The following is a 23,030-nucleotide window of genomic DNA, read 5'->3' as shown; positions in this document are numbered from 1 at the left end:
ATATTGCGTTCAGATTTTTAAGTCGGATTGTGTTCTTAGTTATTATGATTATATAAATTTACATACATGATTATCGACCCGTTATATTCAAGTTGTGTATTCGCTGATTATCTCTTTATTTGTACGCATAATTAATAATTAATTTTTCGTAATGGTATTTTCACTTTCAGTTGCTTTGTTGTTCTTAATTTACTGAGATATCTTGTATTCTTTTCTCCCCTTCTTTCTTAGCGCTTTGAAACTTATGTATAAAGCGCTTTATAAATGTTGTATATTATCATTATTATTGTGCCTTCCAGGGAATTACAGGTATTACACCACTAAAACTTTGAGCCACAGATAAAAAATTGGGATTCCAAAAAAGTCCAGATGCTGGGCGTGTAAATTAACATGGCTAATTCTTTAGAGCAGAGGTATACAGCTTGATAAAAGAAATAATTAATAATGCACTTCATTTATTGTATGGCGTCTTTTCGTCAGATACAAAGCGCATCCAAGATATTGGTGTAAACATCGGGCAAGTCTAACCCGTCTTTTAATATTTTTAAAATAATTTTTTGTTTTATGATGAATTCTTGTTTAAAAATGAAATCAATAGGGTAGAAATGTCGGAAATGAAGTTGTATCCCATTTACATGATTTAGGGCTAGATCTTTTAGAAGTGGAAATCTCAGGGGCGAAAGTTTAGGATTTTTTGTCGGTATGTATAGATGAATGCAATAGAATCCCTGGCTCTGTGGAGAGTAAGCATATGTTAGTAATTGATTTTTACTCTCTAGGAGCCTCCTGGCCTGGCTACATGTAGGCTGCAATGCATTCAATATTTCATAAAATAAGTTTCAAGGGTGTCTTTAGAAATTAAAACTTATGATAAGGATTTCTCTAACTAGACCCTACCTCTGTTCAAATTTGACAAACTTCATCATTCCTTTAGCTATTCAATTTCATGGACAAAGTTCCAGTTAAAGGTTAAGTCCTCCCCAGAAAAATGTTGATTTTAATAAATAGAGAAAAATCAAACTATTGTAAGGTTTATAGGTTTAGAGGTAGAAAATAAAGTTCTATGTCAGGAAACTCAATTATTAAACTGAAGAGGGAAATAGTGAAACTAAGACGCAAATAAATAGAACTGTAACCGAAGAAGTCTGGTAGTGCACTGTTTAATATCTTGGCTTCTTTGCCTCAGCTAAACTCACATCATTCTACAATTTACATAAATATTTAAATTAGAAATAACAACCAATCAAACTAAAGAAAATGGAAGGATCCAACTAAAATGCAAGAACCCAATTCATAAGATAAACCAATAAGGAATGAGATGAGATGACAAAGATGTCTGGTGATTATGTAATAATGGAAGTAGAAACTAAGGAGTCAGGTGAGGGATGGAATGAGTGGAACACCTGAAGAGAGAATAGAGAAGGAATGAAGATGACAAGAGAATTGGAGGAAAGGCATTCAGAGAAGAATGAATGAATGACAACTGAATATCATTAAACTCAAATAACCTTAAGGGGGTATCTCACTGGGCTTGAAACTAGTTCGCGACTACAAATTTTGCTAGTTGCAGAGACGTCTCCGCGACATCTCTGAGACGTCTCATGAAAATTACAGAGTCTCCGAGGAGTCGCAAGAAGATTAAACATGTTTAATATTTTTGGAGACTGTTTCTAGTCTCCGCGACGTCTCCGAGAAGTCTCCATCAGTTGCTGCGACGTCTCGGAGACTAAATGATATCCGCGACTGCTGAGACGTCGCCGCGATGTCTCCGCGATGTCTCAGAGACATCGCGAAGACCTGCTGGAGACCAAAAAAAATTATAATACATTGCGGAGACGTCTCCGCGACACTTCTTCACACTGTTTGACCCACTTCAGAAACCACGTGACTGAACGCGTGCTGATATCCCTCCTCCTGCTCCAAGTCAGGTGTATGATATTTCAAACGTTCCATCGAGACGTCTCCTTGGTGAGAGCGCAAGCCATTTTTGTCTCCGAGACGTCTCCGCGACTGCAGCGACTGATAAGTTGGAGACTGTCGCGGCGACGTCTCCGTTGGTGAGATAGGGCCTTAAGTTCAGACTGCAAGGGCAGTACTGAAAAGAAATGCAAATGAACTAATGTCTAGACAGAACAGAAATGCAAAACACCTGAAGAATAAAATAAACAAAATAGCAAAATAACCATCTTACACTATCATAAAGTTGAAAACTTCATGAAAAATTGGATGGGAATAAGAAAGTTGTAACATTTTAAAGTTTTGCTTATTTTTCACTAAACAGTGATATGCACAACTCAGTGACATGCAAATGAGACAGACGATGATGTCTCTCACTCATTTTTTTTTTTTTTGAATTATACAATATTTCATTTCTTACAGATTTGACAAAAGGACCAACTTGACTGAACCATATTGTACTAAACAAAACTAATTCCACACATTTAGGGAAGAATTAATCATTGTTTCACTTGACGATGAGGAGAAAATTAGAATATTTCCTATTTCATACAATAAAATACAAAAGAAATGGTGAGTGGATGACGTCAGTCCCCTCATTTGCATAAGAGACCAGGATGTGCATATCACTGTTTTAACTTAATTTAAGAAATTAAGTGAAATTTAAAATATCATGTTTTTCTTAATTTACCTCCGATTTTGATGAAATTTTGAGTGTCATTCTTGTTGGATTTTTCTTATTCAATACAATTTATTTTGTTGGGGTGGACTTGTCCTTTTAATTCACAAGATGAAGATCGACCTCAGACAGTCCAAACAATAAATATAAACATTAATTTTAAATAATTTGTAAACAAGAAGGACAAACTGCAATCAGAAACCATGCATCAGTTTTACATTCTATCAAGTTGATAGGGTATTGTAATTAAAAACATTGCAGATTTCTAAATATGTTCAAGTCTTCTCCTGGCCTGAGTCACTTAACTAGATCTAACACAGGGTCAGTAAATTCAATGCAATGTAGCCTCGTAGGCAATTACTTACAAAAATACCAAGATGTGGGACTATAATTCCTCCGTCACAATCGTCAGCAGCGCGTTTCGTTTCTGCTTTCTAATTTAATTTCCATCAGATGTCTCCGAACGAAAACTATAGAACATGACAGCGATATTAATCACTCATAAATAAAAAACTTGTCATCATCATATGGCCTTGTTCCGCTTGAACTTCCACGCTCTTTTCAGTTGAATTCTCCGGGTGTGTACGTTCTGTTTCCTGAAGTTCAAGCTAATGCATATTCATGATGACACTCCCCAAAATAGCGCATGACGCCACGTAGAAGCGTATTCTTAGGCAAATATTGTATACTCATGAATATTCATATTTGCCCGAGAGCACATGTTGGTTACTCGTAGCAACACAACACACAGATCGCTTCCGTATTGACGGGGCTTGTGTTGTGGTGTTTTGTGTAGTGAAAAATCTCGATCATAAGGAAATTGCTGGATGTTTCTCCCTAATTTTTGCTTTTTCTGCCAATCCAGGGACTTGTAGGGAACGATTGAGCAATATTCCAGGTAAAGTAGTGAAAATACTTGCGTGGTTTCATCAGCCGTTCGTGTAAAAGATATTATTAAATGAAATTTATAATTTTTATTTTCATTCATTTTTTTAGCCCGATTGCAAAAGGCGTTTTTGCATTGGACTTTGGAGCTTAGGTCATATTCTAGTATTTTCCCTTGTATCGTGAATGTGATAATTTAGCGAGCCTTAGTGGGTGTTTTCTATATCAAACTCAAAGCACATAGTGGGTTAAATAGCTGCATGTAGGCCACTCATCATCATTAATAATTAATATTACCAACATGTAGTTTAGGGTGTACGTTTCACTTCAGTTTTTAAATAATATTACAGTATACAGTAACTTAGCCCATGATGCAGTGCATGGATTGTAAATGTTGACTTAAATTCATTATTGATTTGACATTGAACAGTGGTATCTTGACAACCTTGATGTAAGCTAGGCTTTTGACTAGAATATAATTCCCTTAATTTAAGAGAATGAAAATGATAATAACGAGTGAGTGAGAACTGGAATATGAAAAATAGAGAGTAAGAGAAAGAAAATCTGAGGAGACAAAGAAGAAGGTGGTGGTGGTGATGATGTTACAGTCAGATGTTATGATGATCATAGTGATAATGATAGAAGTGATGATAGTGATAATAGTGATGATGATGATGGTGGTGATGATGGTGATGATGATGGTGATGGTGATCATTGATGGTGATGATGATGGTGATCATTGATGGTGCATGATGATGGTGATTGATGCACTCTAAAAAATGGAATGTTAAATCAACATTTTGAAAGGTTGGAGGAGTGACAACATTTTCTAAATGTTGCATTTACCACTTTAAATGGTTCTACCCAACAATTAAAATGTTGGATTTAGCTTTATACAAAGTTGGATGTAACATTTGGAAAAGGTTGTCACTCCTCCAACCTTTTAAATGTTGATTTAACATTCCATTTTTTAGAGTGTGATGATGGTGGTGATGATGGTGATGATTATGGTGATGATGATGGTGATGGATGATGGTGATGATGATGGTGATCGATGATGGTGATGATGATAGTGATGATGAAAGTGTAATGATGATGATGATGATAATTCTGATATGTCGATGATGATGATATTATGTTGATAAGTAGTAGTATGAAATTTCACAATGATGATTATATTTTGTGATAATAATGACTGATAATCATCGTGAAGATCTAATTTCATCCGAAAGGACACTAGATAGTATTCATACATTATACTAGCAATGGTGATTCATGTTAGGATGTGCACACATTGTTTGTGGGAATGACTTATTGAATCCGATGACCAGGGTAATGATATATCTGTAAAGCGCTTAGACACATCGTTCCGATGTATTAAGCGCTATATAAAAAAGGGATTATTATGATTATTAAGCAGATTTTTTTCTATCTCTCATATCCACAGATCGACTTCACCCCTCTCCTTCGTCATCCATCCGTCCACTATCTAACCACCATGGGTAGGTTGCCTGTCGGTCAGCCTACTGCCCACGTCTCGGCCACCCAGGGACCGGACGCTGACATCATGAAGTTCTATTCCACTTCGTACGCCACCTCCTACGGGGCCAAGCACGAGCCGTTCGTGCCTCGGACGACGAAGCACGTCGGGACTGGATATCAGTCAAACTTCAGGCCGGGAGTCTACTACAGTCAACGCCTTGATGAGGTCGATAACCCTGCTATGGGGTAAGTTTGAAGGCTTAGTTGGGGTCAAAGTTCATATCATTCTAGGGATTTACTGCATGTATTTAAGTATTCCTGTCAAGATTAACTTTGATAGAAGAATTACTAGTAAGCCATAGATGTTTAGAAATAAAGGGTAGTGTTATTTTTCTCCAAATTATTTTTGCAGATTGCTTATGGGCATAAAAAGGAAATTAAGTAAAATTTGTAATGTGTTTCCATGACAGTATATTTTGTTGTTGATGATTTGAGAATGGCTGAAAATTTAAGTACTAAAAATGGATGGGTACTCCTATAGGTTGATAACAGTTCAGCATTGTTACCCGTGAATATAGTGAATGCTTTGAATAGTTTCATGTATCCATGGCAACACCATGTTTGGTTGTGCATTTCTGAGTTACCATTATATGTTTATACAGTAGGGCTCTATTGGTATAAGTGGATCCATTTCACAATTAATTGTTCATAACTGTAAAAGCCATGTTAGTGAGGTTTGATATATGTAAATCAACTTCAATATTTCATTAGATTTGGTTTGGAAAAAACATGAAAATGGAATCTAATTTCAGTCACAGTGAACTTTTTTTTTAAATCAGTGAACACTTGCTTATGAATATTGTGCAATGCTTATGAACACTATACAAAAATGATAATCTCTCTTCTTAGTTTCACCTACTGTTATGCATCTGAATAAAGGGCAAATTGTGTTGAACAATACTTCAATACAGGGAAAGATAATTTTATACTTAATAGTATCTTTTTGCATGTAAACAGATGTATATGTCTATGTAAAACAGTTATATGTTTCATATTTTATGCATAAACATGTTTTGAAAAAAACCTTTCTTGTGCAATTGAATTAAAAAAAATTTGAAGTCATCAAAATTAACATATTTTTATAACTTCATTTGTGTACTCAATGTTTCGGTTATTTGATAGGTCATGATGCAGTTATGTTTTAATTACAAATCTGTTCCCTTTTCGTCAAAATTATCAGGAGACTCGTTAGTGACAACTATCACTCCATCACAACAAAGCATTTTCAGCCGTCGATACGATCAGACGGCAAGGATCGATTCCCTGAGAATCTAAACCAAGTCAAGAGTGGTTTCACCCAACAGGATCCTATCACATACCCAACGGTTGGACAAGTAAGTATGAGAAGTGATACCACTCTGTTATTACACCATCAAACATGATACTTTATGATGATGTTTTTTATGAAGGGGAAACATGTTTTCTCCAGAGTATATATTTTTTCAAAGGATACATGATTCTTCAGGGAATATGTAATTATCAGCTAAACTTATGTTTCTCAAGGAATTATATATTTTTTTCCAGGGAAACATATATATATATTTCTCATGGGGGTATATATTTCATCAGGGAAACATATATATGTTTATCATGGGAGTATATTTTTCATCAGGGAAAAATATATATGTTTCTCATGGGAGTATATGTCTTATCAGGGAAACGTATATATGTTTCTCATGGGAGTATATATTTTATCAGGGAAACATATATATGTTTCTCATGGGAGTATGTTTTTTATCAGGGAAACATGTATATGTTTCTTATGGGAGTATATATCTTATCAGGGAAACGTATATATGTTTCTCATGGGAGTATATATTTTATCAGGGAAAAGTATATATGTTTCTCATGGGAGTATATATTTTATCAGGGAAACGTATATATGTTTCTCATGGGAGTATATGTCTTATCAGGGAAACGTATATATGTTTCTCATGGGAGTATATATTTTATCAGGGAAACATAGATGTATATCTGTTTATCTAGGGAGACATTTCCCTTGGAAACGTTATACATAATCATGTTTCTCCAGGGAAAGATATTTGTATACATATTATCTTTTTCCAGGTAAACAGATATATATTTCTATGTAAAACAGTAATAATATGTTTCTCTCTGGCTGGTATGAGACTCTTATTTAAATGAATTTTTATTGAATAAAACCCATATATGTAAATCATTCTTTACCTTGAATCAAATCATATTCAATATTGGTTGATGATGTACAACATTGAATCGCAATTACAGGTTAAGAAAGTATTTGTCAACACACGGGACCACGGACTTGCCCTCAAGATAAATGGAGTTTTACCCAAACACCGCCCTCTCTTGTACAAGCTTCAAGCGAAGGATCCGGTCTCCCTGGAGAACGCAGGGCACGGGCCAAACTTCATGAGTACAGAGGGCAGGACCAGATTCACAGGAAGGCCATCAGAGAGGAGTAAGAAAATTCTTCTAAAACTTTCTCCAGTTTTTGTGATTTCTCCCAAAGTATTTTTCACTGTTCCAATTTTTAGTATACAATATTGGGTCTTTGATGCATAATTACCAACCCTCACGAAATTTATGATCCTCGTCATCTAATCTCTTACTAATTCCAGTTGCTAAGAAATCATGCGGGAATGAGTCTTTGATCATGGAGGGCCTAGCCTGTGGAATTCTTTCCCACAGAGTTTGAAAACCCAGACTTCAGTGACCACCTTCAAGGGCAATCTGAAAACATACAAATGTACCTGTATAAGATTGTTTTTTTATTGACACTGACTTATTTTTTTGCCAGACATGTATTATATGTAAATAGTTTTTGTTCTGCTCTGAAGCGCCTTGAGCATCTAATCAAGATGGAATGTGTGCTATACAAATCTCATGTATTATTATATCATATGAAAGAAACTGTCCTCAAACTGAATCCCTCAGAAGAACAGCCTGTGGCTGAAGAGGGCCATAGAGCCCATGCACGAGTAGAGAAGAAATCAAAATAAAAAAATAAAATGTAAGGCCTTATTTGCTGGAAATAAGAAAGTGAAAACATTAAAGTAAGATAATAAGATCATTTTGATCGCCACATATATTATTTTTTGAAGGAGAGCGCTGCCAAACCGTGTATGATAATATTCCATTCTTGTAAAGCATACACCGTATACTAATTTATCATTTAGATGCACAACCAAAGGACTTTGAATATAATTACCCTGGCTTTAGCGCAGCACCTAATCTTAAATGCATAAGTCAACTTGTATAAGTTTGAATTTTTACACAAACTATTTTTATTATTTTGTCTCTTTTTTCAGAGGATTGTTCAACTCTGACCGTGGGTCCGAAGGAAGGGTCTGGCTACACTCATGCTTACAATGTAGAACCAATCTCATTCCATCCTGGCTCACCATTCAAAAATGACATACCTGTAAGTTAGTACACTGCATATGTGAAATTCAAGTAATTAATGCAAAAGTAAAAATGCATAAGGAAAAGTGGGTGAGACAATTGCATAAGGCAAACTGTATATGTAAAAATACATAAAATCAAGGATGCATAAGTAAAATTCATATTGGAATTAATTGCCTAAGTCAAAATACATATGCCAAAATACATAATGTTGAAATGCCTAAACAAGTTGCATAAGTCAGAATTTCACTCTTGCCTATGATGTAGAGCATTATCTCATTCAATCTTGGCTCACCCGTCAAAATGACATGGCTCTAAGTTCAGTACACTGCATGTAGTAAAATTCATATAAGTACTTAATTCATAAATAAAAAATGCATAAGGAAAAGTGGATGAGTCAAATTGCATAAGGCAAACTGTATTTGTAAAAAATACACAAATCAAAGATGCATGATTAAAATTTATATAGGAAATAATTGCATAAGTCAAAATACATATGCAAAAATACATAATGTTGAAATGCCTAAGTTGGGATTTCACTCTTGCCTAATATGTATAGCATTATCTTATTTAATCCTGGCTCACCCTTCAAAATGACATGGCTGTAAGTTCAGTACATTGCATAAATAAAATGCAATTGTCAACTTCCATAAGTCAAAATTCATTATAAGAAAATGCACATGTCAGAAGATAAAGTTTTATTGTAACTTATGTCAGTGCACATGAAGAACATATATTCATACAATTCAACATTAAAGAATACAAAAGAAACAGAATTTCACAAGTTATACTCCTATACACGTAAAGGAAGATGAAAAAAGAATGCTTAAGTCATGTGGTATACTATAAATCTATTTTAGCGAGCCAAAATCAAGTGAATTTCCTCTTATGTTCAATCTCAGAGCAGTATTAGACAAGTTCTCAAACATTCACAGTATGTAACGAGATATGACAATTTAAATCAACTCAGAGAATTAATTCAAATTGTCATATGTAACGACATATGACAATTTAAATCAATTCAGAGAATTAATTCAAATTGTCATATGTAACGACATATGACTATTTAAATCAATTCAGAGAATTAATTTAAATTGTCATATGTAACGACATATGACAATTTAAATCAATTCTCTGAGTGTCGTTCTAGATATTGTACTTTAATAAAATCACTTTTTGCGGTCAAATTTTATTACCATGACTATATGAGATAGATCTTATGATATACTTAATTTGGAATCAAAGTATCTGTTGGCATACATGCACTAGTCTTAGGATACATTAGGATGCAGTATGTTTATAACCATGATTATGTAACATTATGACTTTTTATTTATACAGGGAACCTGGACTGGCAGACCGACGGGAACTAGCGTCATGAAGACGAGCTTCCTTCCATCACAACGACCAGCGGTAATAACAAATTGCCTTCACTTATTTCTATGATAAATATTATTTTTGATGAAATTTAAATTTACAAAAAAGTTACACCATTCTAACTCCTGGGGGCGTTTCACAAAGTTAAGCCCACACATGCACTTGATGTGTAACATGCAATTTTATTGATACGCGGTAGTTCGCGTCCCGTGTGCATGATCTGACCAATGTGGCAATGTTTTATATACATCAGCAATGTAATATATATACGTCATCAGTACGATAAGGTACATGACAGTAATGTTTTACTGGATAGTTATCCTCCTTATAGCACGTGCTTGGATAGTATTTTTGTTTTCTCTTTTTTTTGTAGGAGAAGCCAATACATTATTTTTTTTCTACTCCGTTTAAGAAATACATGTATGAAAAAGCACATTTTTACCGAGCTACAGGTAGTAAGTTATCATTTTTGGATAGGATATTTTACTCGTAACTTCCATTCAATTTGTAATGGTAATTATTGATTTTACTAACAGGGAGATGAGAGACTACCCATCATCACGAACCGTTCTGATCACGAGACCGGCTTCACCCACGAGAAGGCCAAACCCCTGTACGTCAATCGCGTCATGACAGACGCCTACACGAAACGGGACCAGGTTCCGAGCCGGGTCGAGGACCGCATCAAAAAGGAGGATCCGGCCGAGTACCTGAACATGACGAATCCAGACAACCACTCGAGCATCTTCAAGAAGTCGTTCGAGGGTCAGCAGAGACCGTCGCCGAGCGCCAACGAGAAGCAGGGCAGGTTCTTTGTCGGTAACAAGGAGATGTCCGGATACAGCGATAACAACGACAAGCCACAAGTGCAGATCCCCATTGAGCCATACAGATGGATAACCCACTACGATACCAAGTAAGTTGACTGAAGTAGATTCCTGTGACATTTGTGTTAAGGATAATTTCTACCATGAAAATGCCAAGCGTACAGTACATGTAGCCAAACATGGAAAATATCCTAAAACCAAAAACTGAAACTTAAGCAGATATATGTAAGCTTGAATTTGTGGAGATGAATTGAAACATCCAAATTATCTGAGGAATTAATTATTTAATCATATTAATTTGTTTGATAGATTTATTCATGGGACAATAGTCATTTCAATTTGCTAGCAAACATTAATAAGAATTGCATAAGTTTTTTTTTAAAGCATCCTTATAATAATATCCAGTGATTGCAGCATAATTATTCTCACTTTCTCACAGACAAGTAGTTTCTCAAGTGCCCTTAAAAAAAAGGTTCCATTCATGTAGACAATTTTTTTTCTCAGTAAATCACTTCTTGTCTGGCACTGAAGAATTCATTGAGGCATATTCAACTGCTACAGATCAATACATCTATTCATGCCAATCACCTGCTTTTCCCCTAAGCTCTATTGTCATATTTACTACTTGATTGGTTTGAGTCTCTACTGGCTCAGTGCAAAGATAGACTGCCTCCGTGTTGATGAAAGTGCGTCATGAAGGCTTTATTCAATCAAGATTTATTACTGCTTCCAATAGGTGTTTGGTCTGTCGTGAAATATTCAATCTATTCTGGTAGCAATGGGAAAAAATGCAAACCTCTAATCTCATTTTCCACAAGACTATGCACATAATCTAGTCAGAAGATGCTTTGATTAGTTTTGGTCTTAAGTTATAACAATGATGCTAGTTCCTTATGGAAGTCAATTTCAACTGCTCATTTATGAAACCAAAGGTCATGTAGAATTTGCATGACTTTTAATGACAGAAAACATTTCTCTTTGAACAATCAATGCCAATCAAACAAAAATACACCAGTCAGATAACCCTATCATATTTTGGCAAATCCAGGGGAGCATTTCATTATAAAGGACTTGTTGGAAATTTTGTCTGACAAATCTTGTCTTTCCCAACATTTACCATAGGAGCGGTGCTTCTCATATAGCCAATCAACATCAAGGAAAGATGTCGGGTAACTGATGTTGATGATACAATTCTATGCATACACATGGAACTTCCTATAATAGATCAAAACCAGTGGCTGACCGTGACCCGGAGGAGACAAAGCACCGGAGGGGCACAGCATTGTTCACAAACAATACAGTGCCCCTCCAATCAATGGTCTCCTCCGGGTCACGGTCCGCCACTGATCACAATTACCAATTATACTATATTCTGTTTAATCAAACTATTTGTTTTTATTAACTTATTATCTAGGTTCTACGACATGAACCCCAAGGGCAAGGCCCGAGCCGGAAGGACCTTCGGAGGCGTGATGAAACAGCTTCCGGACGGATTCACCAAGAGTACCTCGGTCCACTCCTACGGCCCCGCCCTGGACACCACCCAACAGCTGAGAGACCTACATCCTTATGTTGCAAGGTAAGATACACTTTGAAAGCATACAATTAAGATTACTATAAATTTATCCCAAGGGACCTACCATTAAAAGCTTTGCTTTTTAATAAGTCCCTCATTTTCATTTTCACATGCTAACTGTAATCTATAATTTGTGTAATTATCAAAATGTGTTTGGAACAAAAAGAATGATACATACTCCGACTATTTTCTACAAATTTGTTTATCAATTATTCTTATGACACTTATTATGTTATGTACATTCATACATATGTATATATATGTTATGTTTATTATCAGAAAATGGAAGTGAAATAAACTAAACTGAAAGCCATGGTGTTGTGTCTACACCTCTTGTGTACGTAGAAGTCTACACTAGCAACTTACATTGGTGTAAATTCCATGGTGTTAATACAAATGAACATAGATTAGAGATATCTTAATTCAAGGGTGTGAGGCAAAAATAGATTATCCCCCTTGCTAATAGATTTGCCGTTCAAATCTCACCCGGTGTAATTCAACACCGAATGGGGGAATACAAATGGTTATGGTGCAAGAATACCCTTAGCAAAATATTTCTGCTCACTGGATCCAAGATTGGTGCAGTTACACCCTAAAACAGTGCACTTACACATTTTTGTGGTGTAAAGGGTTGTTCTTACACCAACACAACAAAATAGGGGAATATGATCGCTGCATCCAAATATCCCCCTTCCTGAAAAACAATATCGTAGTCTCATTGTGATTGAGGCTAACCTGGGAAATTAATACATGGATATAAATGAATAAATTCTTTTAATAAAATAAGTCAGAGGTTGAGTTTGTGCAAAATAATCACTCTCATTCCTAATACATTTTTCTTCTTTTTTCCTTCATTTATAGGAGCATCAAGGCCCGAGACGTCTTCTTTGATGACCACACCCACGATGCCAAGAAACATGTGACCATCAACCCTATCCCACAAGTCCTTGCAGCTTCCTGTTAACTTCTGCCATCGTCAGTTGACATGTCCCATGATATAAATATTTACCCCCCCCTCTTTTTTAAAGATTTGATCCCCCCTTTAATAGATATATTAAAAAAGGTGTCTTCTTTGAATGCATTAAGATTTTTAAAATGTGAATAAAAAGCTCCTATTATATGACCCTATTTCAGATAGCTTTTTAACAAATACCTATTGGCCTATATTCTCAAAAGAGGTTTTAATCAAAACCATGGACTATTACAGATTTCTTGTACTTCATTACAATTATTTAATCGGGTCTGCTAAGAAAAAATCAACAATATGAGCACTTTTTGCAAAGGGTGCTAAAGAGAAACTCGATAATACAAGAAATCAGCATAAACCATGCTTTTGTACCATGGTACAATTGAAACCTCTTTTGAAAATATGGGTCTTAAAGTCAGAACTGCTTTGACAAAGTGCTTCTGCAGGAGTCCCACTCAGCCTCTTTTCCTTTGTAATTTTCCCACTGTTCTATGTATGCAACAATGGAAGGACTAGGAAGCTAAATAGGCTGAGCAGGACTCCTGTTGGAAAACACAACCAACACAGAATCTGACTTTTATTACGGTACCTACTGAAGAATTCTATAACATTAAAGGTAAATTAAAACACTAAGTGCAACATAAAAGAAAGCAAATATTTTGAAGAAATTTGCACTGTACACATGTTTATTTTGTATTTTGTCATATGGTTAAAGAGAGTTTTTGGATGTCTTATCTGGGTGATATTCATGAAATCAACTAAATAAATTCAAATTGAAAAATCTTTTTATATTTATGAAATGCAACTAAATAAATTAAAATTGAAAAATCTTTTTATATTTATGAAATGCAACTAAATAAATTCAAAATGAAATATCCTATTTTATTTTTCAGTTTGAAAAGGCTAGAATAGACATGCATTAAGATCAAACTGTGAACACAACTTCACCATAGAAAACATTGAGATCAAATTTGAGAAAATTGCGATTATGCAACCTTTCTTTTGAAACACTAATTTCTGGAGTTTTATTCATCAAATATGAAAATTAAGTTGAGATACATATACCTTGCCAGATTTTTTTTTGTATTTATTATCTAATTATTGTTTTCATTTGGACAGGTATTTGAATACTAAATTCATTTAGAAACCATATGTATGGTATCTGCATAGAATTTTAATGATATTGGAATATCTGAATATTTAATAGTTAAATCGTATGTATTTATAAATCCATTCGTAAAATTATCTTAATGTGTTTTTTTTCTTTTTAATACTGAAACCTGTAGCTTTTCAGTCATAGGGCATTTATTGTTTAAAATATATCAAGTTTATATTATGTTTATTTTGCTGCAAGCTAGCTTTGTATGTAAGCTGTTCAGTTAAATTTAGCATATAAATGAATTATTTTGTGAAAGAAGTGATAGTTGTAATTGTGCCAAAATGTTCGATTATTATTTCATTTGGCATTAACCTTTTCAATTTTGATTTTGGGGTTTGATATTTGATATGGTGTTTCCTTTTTACCTTCAAATAATTGGGAATTGATTTTCAATTTCAATGTGTGCTGGTTGAGGAAGAGTGGAATCTGAAATTATGTGCTGATGATGTGCTCTGAAAATATTCTGGTAAATCTCAAATCATTAATCGTTTTCATTATGGAATGCTATGCAATTTCAAATTAGATACCTAACAACAATTTACTGAATTCTGTAAATGTATGACTATCAATAGCAATAATGTCATGAATATAAGAAATTTATGACATATTTTCACATGTAGATATTTTAATGCATGGACACAAATCTTTTTTTTTAATGGAAAATGGCACTTTTACAACTTTGAATCCTACTTATTGCAGGCAATAAGACTCATATATATGTTAAGCTCAATGTATCTATTGTTATTTAGATGTTTCTAAATTAACTTTGTAAATAGCCTATATCTTGAGCAATAATGTATTCAGCAATCATATTCTTTAATGTCTGGAGCAGAATCTATTTGAATTTTGGAAATGATTATGCATGCATTTACACCTATCATGTAAAAGTTGTCTAGTGCCTCTTTACACAAAATGGTTGGTGAATGACTCTTAAAAATAAAAATCATGCAGTGAGAACTTATGTTTGATTTTTTGAATTATGATTAAATCTGTTTTGTGAAAAGGGCCCCCTGGTGAAAACCTTATATATTGTATTTGCATGAATTAAATATTTGAATTCATCTACATCATTTATTTTTCTATCGTGTTCATATTATATGCCATGAAATATTGTCATTTATGGCAATGTGATTATTTAAAGTGTGCCAGCTTGCTGTAATTTTTTGTAATGCAGAAATCATGAATAAAAAAAAATTGTTTGGATGAAATGTATAAGAATTCCTGATTTTCTTGGCAGATTCATTGAAGATTCACTGAGGCATTTTCAGTGAGTATGTGTGGATATATGAAGTAGATGTAAGGGATTGTGTGTGTGTGAGAGAGGGTGCGTGTGTGTGTGGAGGTGCCGTGGCCGAGTGGTCTAAGGCGCCTGGCTATACATGGAAAGTCCGGGGTTCGATCCCCGGCCGCGGCACCTATCCCCGTGAGCAAGGCATTTAATCGACATTGCTCTTTTATCCTGCTTTCAAATAAATGGAAATGTTATATGCATTATTGGTAACTAGGTGTGCCCTTGTTTAAAAAAAAGTGTTTGTGGGTGGGTGGATATGCTAGAATGGGCTGAGCAGGGTGTGATGCTATGAACGAAGGACTGGGTGCAAAATGTGGGTGCATATATTCATGAGTGGGTGTGTACACAGTGTGTGTGTGTGTGGGGGGGGGGAGTTGCAGTATTCAAAACACACAAAATAACAGTAAGTCTAGAATTATCTTTGGCATTTTTTTTAATATTAATCAGCTGTACAAATATAGTAAAGTGAATACATAATTTACAACAATAAAATCTTACAAAATTTTCAATTTATTGCTAATTATAAATGTACATGATCATCAGATTGGTACAAAGTACAAGATGTAAAGTACTATTTAATGAGAAAAAAATTAGAGAAAATACCATTTATGAGTTGCAAGAAGTAATCTATCCAACAAATTAGTTTGGGTGGTCCTTTTCAGGACCATCAATTGCAAAAAAAAGATACCTGGTGTACCTTGAAACATACTACCATTCTCATTCACCATGGAAACCGTCAGAAGTTACAAGTTGTCATTTGCCCTCTTATTTCTAAATCCTGGATGTGCTTATGTGCTATGTTACAATTTGTTTCATTCACATGTTGACATATTTTCACCATCCATTCCTTTTAATACCATATATGGTATGAACTGATGCGGTCATTTGAAATTACAAAGCGCATGACTTGGTGAAAATAATAAGAATAGAGAATGAGAATAACCATTTCTTTCACAAATAACAAATCACGAATGATATCATGTGGTATTCATAACTTCTAAAGTACTGTGTGTTTTCATGCATCAGAAAAATTGATATTTCAATGCATTCTGTCATTTATGATTATACTGACGATTTGCTAAAATGTTGTTTTATTTGTAAATTTGAAGAATTTTCTTCTTTTGTAACTATCACAATTCTGAGGGTACACACCTTCCTTGTCTGATCTTTTCCTGATCACTTTCTTGAATCACTTCATTATTTTTTTTCTCCTAATTAAATCCCAGATTATTTCAGCACAGGACTGCCCACATAAGTTGTAAAACATTTACCCAACAACTTAATGGTATAAGAGGTGAATTAGTCTTAAAACACTTTGATCTCTTTAAAACTCAAATGACATAGCAATCAAATCAATACATTTTCATTTCCTTTCACCTCTCCTCAAATGTAACACAACTTTAGTACATTAAATGAACATGTACTGTTTTATATGTGCAGTTTGTGCTCAAAATACAAAAACAAGTACATGTAAACATGATATCAAAATGTTCCAACAACATAGATGTGAATACTTTCTACCTAAATTCTATTGCATAAGGAAGTATATTCTTTTTAAATACATGTATATAAATCTCTATACTAAAATTTGCAAGTAGGGTGACTAATACCTCTTTCATAAACCCAATTATGCGGCTAATAGCAGCATAATTTGGTCGTAAAATCGGAGGAGGACCAGAGTTATCCGCATTATTTTTATGCTGCTATTATCCGCATAATAGCAGCATCGGGACCAGATTTTGACTTTATGAACGCATTTTGAAAGTAATGCGGATAATTGGCATGGAGCGGTCACAAGGTCACCCTTTTCCAACGCAACCGCATCGGAGGGGGTGTGTGCGGTTGCCATGACGATTATCCCCCTTTTTTAGGACGGGTGCTCATAAAAGTAGTGCGGATTATTTTCGGAGTTTATGAACGCAATTTTATTGAATTATCCGCATTACTCTTAGGCAGGTAATTGGAGGATAGGTTTATGAAAGGGGTATAATTTGAGTTATCCTCACTTGCAGAATTGTTCTCTTTACAATAAGCTAATATATACTGTATATGAATTAGTACTGTGTTAAATAGAATATGTCTATGGAATTACATCAATGAAAAAACTTCCCCAAAATTTTGTCTATCACCAAATGTAATATTAATATTAATTAATCATATTAATATTAAAATATCAATATAAAACCAGAGAAATATGAGACAGGGGCTCTGAAAGTTTAAAAGTTTGACTTTTTGATTCATTTGAAGAAAAAAAATTGAATTATGGTACATGTTAGTAAAAAATTTCATATGAAAACAGAATAATTGATTGCAATTAATGAATTGCTATTGCTAGATTTGAATCATATAGAGAACATATATGAGATAACTCATGAACAGACAGACAATGAAGCATTTCAATTGTGCAATATTTGAACAATCTTTTATATTGTCAAAACTTTTGTAACTCAGCTTTATGCCACAATAAAAGTTTTCTTTTATCTAAATAAACAATTTTTTATGTTGATCGTTGTTGACATGGGATTCTAATATGATTCTATATTTTCTAAGTGCAAGCCAAAATAAAATCATTAGATATTACTTAGTTATTCAAATGATCATTCTAAATTTGGAAATTGCGCTCATATGCTCATAATTAAGAGGTGATCTATGTTTACAAAAATCAATAATTAAAATGTTTTTTTATTCCTACTCCCAACGATAGAAAATAGCATTTAGACGTTTTTAATATTTAAATACTACTGAGCATGAAGAAAATAGTTATATATATTTTGATCATTATACAATCTCTTATTAAATATTAATATGAATTACTTGATTTAATTTTGTGTATGAAAATATTTGATTAAAGGTCCAGTCCACCTCAGAAAAATGTTGATTTGAATCAAGAGAGAAAAATCAGACAAGCACAATGCTGAAAATTTCATCAAAATCGGATGTAAAATAAGAAAGTTATGACATTTCAAAGTTTCGCTTATTTTCAACAAAATAGTTATATGAACGAGCCAGTTACATCCAAATGAGAGAGTCGATGATGTCACTCACTCACTATTTCTTTTGTTTTTTATTGTTTGAATTATACCATATTTCAATTTTTACGAATTTGACGATTAGGACCTCCTTGCCTGAAGCACAAAATGTTAAAATAATGGAATTCCACGTGTTCAGGGAGGAATGAAACTTCATTTCACATGATAATGACGAGAAATTAACAATGTTTCATATTTCATATAATGAAATACAAAAGAAATAGTGAGTGAGTGATGTCATCAACTCTCTAATTTGGATGTAACTGGCTCGTTCATATTACTATTTTGTTAAAAATAAACGAAACTTTGAAATGCCATAACTTTCTTATTTTACATCCGATTTTCAAGAAATCTTCAGGGTTATGCTTGTTGAATTTTTCTCTTTTTATTCAAATCAAGTTTTTGTTGGGGTGGACTTGTCCTTTAAGATGGGTCGAACTTCATTAAGTACTCTCACTGAATCCACTTTGAATTTTATAACTGAGTGTAATGTATGCAAATAAGGCATAATTGATAAAAGGATAATTATTATTGAATTATCTCATATCAAATACAAATTAAAAATTCATCAATAAGAATAAGTAACAAATATAGCAAATATTGAGTTTTGGCATTTAGAAAATGACACTATGGCCCGTATTCCGAAGTCGGGTTTAATTTAAACTCTGGTTTTAAGTTGTGGTTTAACTATGGATAGCCAATAGTGGCATAAATCTGTAGCAGTATAATTTCAATGTATCAGCTCAATTTTGTCTCAAATAATTTTTAACTGTTTCGGAAGGATAAAGAGATAGCTTTCTTCACCATTCACGATTTAGGAAAGAGCACAGTAGATGTAAGAAACATACAAAGGAAAATTTTGACATTTTTGGCTTTCCATAATTTTAGCACATACCAGTAGATAGACCATGGTCTAAGTTAAACCTGACTTCAGAATACGGGCCTATGAGTATAATCCTTTCCCCAGCCAGCAAATTTGCACACCAAAACTATAAAAATACTGCATTTATCCATTGTATTTGAAAGCTACAATTAGTGTTCAAAAACATATCACTATTTTCATGTTGTACTGTTCATCACTAGAGAAAAGCATCTGGTTTAATAATTCATGACATTATAATTCTATAATTGCATCCAATTTATAATGTACTGACTCAAATTCCATACTCCTTGGGGGTAAAATAGTTGATAAATTATAGAACTACACCCATGAAGTATAAGTGAAAACGTTAATATGAATACAAACAAAATTTGACAGATGTGATGAATAAGACCATTTTTAAGTTGAAGATATTAATAACCATGAATAAGGATAATTCAAAATAGTTTTTACATTACTTTAGAAAAAATACAAATAATAGCTATATCACTAGGTGTGAAAATGACTTTTACCCCCAATTGGGAGTACTACATGTATGTGAGAATACATCCATAGACATGAATGTAATTCTTGTTTGCCTGGTTATGCAATAACAGAAAATCATCTGTAAGCACGTTTTTAGTCTGGATCTGGACGTTAGTAGGCCTATTTGTTTGGAAAATCCTACACCCACTAACACACCAATACAACAGTCCTTTCTCCTTTCACGTTTTATTGGAGAAAAGAGAGAGTTTTGATGTATTGGAAATGTGGAAATCTTCAAATCGTCACTTAAAACTCACCTTTTCTCATAACTTTTCTTCTTGTTCTTTTTTCCTTTTTAATGAATTGACTGTATATCATTATAATCTGCCAACCTGTGCGCTTTGAAACACCAGTATGAAGCACCCTTCAAATGTTATTATTATTACTATTATTATTATTATTATTACTATTACTATAAATATTATATTATTGGTGTGTGAGTGAGAGTAGCTAGGTTTTCCAAACAAATAACTACTAGCGTCCAGATCTAGTCTAGAATGTGTAGTCATTGAAGGAAAGACGAGACGAAAATGAGAACACAGAAGAGGAAGCAGGAGAAGAAGTGAAAGAAGAAGTATCTGATCAATATCTCCACCTCCGATACAAGTTATTTCAGTGTTTAAAAAACAAAACAATTTATTTCAGACAAAAAACACTTGAAGGCACTTTGGATTCAAGTTTTGATTTCCTATAAGGCATGCTGTAATCATCACACTCTATGCATGTAGCTCCGAAATACAATCACTCCCATATTCAAAGGGTTAAATGTTTACTTGTTATTTAGGAGTAATTTGTCTTGCCTAACTTACTAGGCTATCAACCAAAAATCTGTGCAACAACTTTTACCAGGAATCCTGCAGTTAAGGGGCTGAGCATTTTTCACAACGGCTTTCCCATATACCTTATTAGGAGGTGCTGCACCAGCCCGAGTTTCCTCAATCTCGAATTTTTGTGCGATCGGCCCTCTTCGTGATTTATCTCCAGATTCAAGAAACCTAATCTCCACCAGCACAAGAAGAGCAATTCGTGCTCGAGCGAGGCACCGATGTATGAGGGTCTGACGCTGTGAATAAATAATTCCAAGTGCATCTACACCTGCGAATTAGCGGCATAATTCGTAAATAGCGCACTCTTTTGCAAATAATCCTTAAGTTGACTTGGGATTGCAATTTCAAGATAAATCCAGCAAACTATCAGGATGATTGCGTCTCCATTAGAAATAATCTCGAGATTGTTCAGATCAGGATAATTTGCCGGATCAGAAATAGCACAATTATTTGAAAAATCAGATTGGTGCAAACGGTCCTACAGTTTAGTCTATGGTGTTATGTAAGGAATATCAATGAAATGGATTTTTGCAGGGAAAGACACAGCTCTATCTTTTGGTAAGATGTCATATGGTTAATGCACTGTATGTAATTCAATTGTCTGAGATGATGATAGGTTTTTTTTTTTTTTTTTCACTTATACTATCTATGTCAATCAAAGTAATATTAATCGATGTGTAATCATCATTAAATTATTCTTGACATGCTTGATGTATTTTCCTTTTGGCCCTGCTTTTACTGTAGTAATTTTCAAATATTGATTTATATTCAAGGCCGTAGTCTTTCTTGAGGGGCATCCCTTTTCAAGCCTTTGTGCTTGTGACTGTCCCCTCCCATGTAATGATTGTTTGTTATTTTACCGTGAAATATTGTCAATATATTTTATATTGTGCGATCAATTTTTGCATGGAAATAAAGAATCAATCAATATAAAGATTGCATTTTAGTCGGAATGATATTTGGACAGACACATTTTAGAATAAGAATAAAAAATGATGGTCCTGCGTTGGTTGTGGTTGGGCATAAGCGAGACAAAATAATTTTACCTGTAGGTCTTCATCAGGAAATGATGACTTCATTTCATTAACAGGATCATATTAATGCAGTGCGAATCACACAAAGCGTTTAGAATCAACGCGTTTGAGTAAATTCTTCATTTCCTGGTGAGCAGTAAGAGCTAATATTAGATTGTGGCTCCCTATACATATAGCTGTTTTATAGAGAGTACCTAAGTGATGACATCAAAAAAAAAATTTTGCATTTCAGCATTTTTGATACCTTATTTTGGTAGCTAAGGATGAAAAAACCCCACTACCAAAATTTGGTGAGAATCGGTCCATGGGGGCCTGAAATATGACCTCATAAATACATAATTAGCCCCATTAAAGTGAGTGTATTATTGGCATGGTTCCTCACTTTCAGAACCAGGCCAATAATACATTGACTTCATTGGAGCCAATTAAGTTTGCGCCTAACAGGCTGCTTGGAATGCTATGAATCCAGTGACCGGGTAATAATAATTGTAAAGCGCTTTGAACAGTCGTAGATTGATAAAGCGCTATATAAATGCCAATTATTATTATCATTATTATTATGTATTCAGGAGGTCATATCTTGGGACACAATGGACCAATTCTCACCAAATTTTGGTAGTGGGGTTACCAAAATAAGGTATCGAAAATGCTGAAATGCAAAAAAAAGAAGTTTTTTGTGACGTCATCACTTCGGTTCTCTAAAGTTGTTCTAGATACTTGTCTTAAAGTACATGACTTGTACATATGCCTAAAATATCTTAAGGAATTGAAAAGGTTACTGACAACATTCTGTATACCTAAAAGGTGCAAGGTCCAGTTTACACAATCCATAATATCAATAGAAGCCATCATTAAGGATGCTTACCGTTGCAATCTTTCTCTCCTGTATACACAAGTCAAGTGACTTCTGCTGGTGTCAGTATTGAACTAAAGTAATTTACTACCAAATATAAACACAAAGGACCAAATTCACAAAGGTGGTTTTGAAAACCCACGGTTGAATCCATGGTTGATGCAGATTTCCTGTATAAATTACGCTTAATTAAGCGCCTATCGGGCACGTGTATCAAAAATGTCCAATGCTGATGCGCG

General features: G+C 34.1%; 1 protein-coding gene across 1 annotated transcript; it reads left to right on the top strand.

The window, feature by feature from the left end:
- The first annotated feature begins 3,383 nt into the window (after positions 1–3,383).
- Positions 3,384–13,468, top strand: LOC121405895 (protein phosphatase 1 regulatory subunit 32-like). The gene is made up of 9 exons (XM_041596888.1): positions 3,384–3,533; positions 4,968–5,248; positions 6,243–6,396; positions 7,310–7,502; positions 8,353–8,465; positions 9,788–9,859; positions 10,360–10,739; positions 12,065–12,229; positions 13,088–13,468. The coding sequence occupies exons 2-9, from the start codon at positions 5,019–5,021 to the stop codon at positions 13,188–13,190; spliced, it is 1,410 nt and encodes a 469-aa protein (XP_041452822.1). The 5' UTR covers positions 3,384–3,533; positions 4,968–5,018; the 3' UTR covers positions 13,191–13,468.
- Positions 13,469–23,030: the final 9,562 nt, after the last annotated feature.

The sequence above is a fragment of the Lytechinus variegatus genome, chromosome 19, assembly GCF_018143015.1.
Source record: "Lytechinus variegatus isolate NC3 chromosome 19, Lvar_3.0, whole genome shotgun sequence".
NCBI classification, from domain to species: domain Eukaryota; kingdom Metazoa; phylum Echinodermata; class Echinoidea; order Temnopleuroida; family Toxopneustidae; genus Lytechinus; species Lytechinus variegatus.
This window is presented reverse-complemented; position numbering and strand designations above follow the sequence as displayed.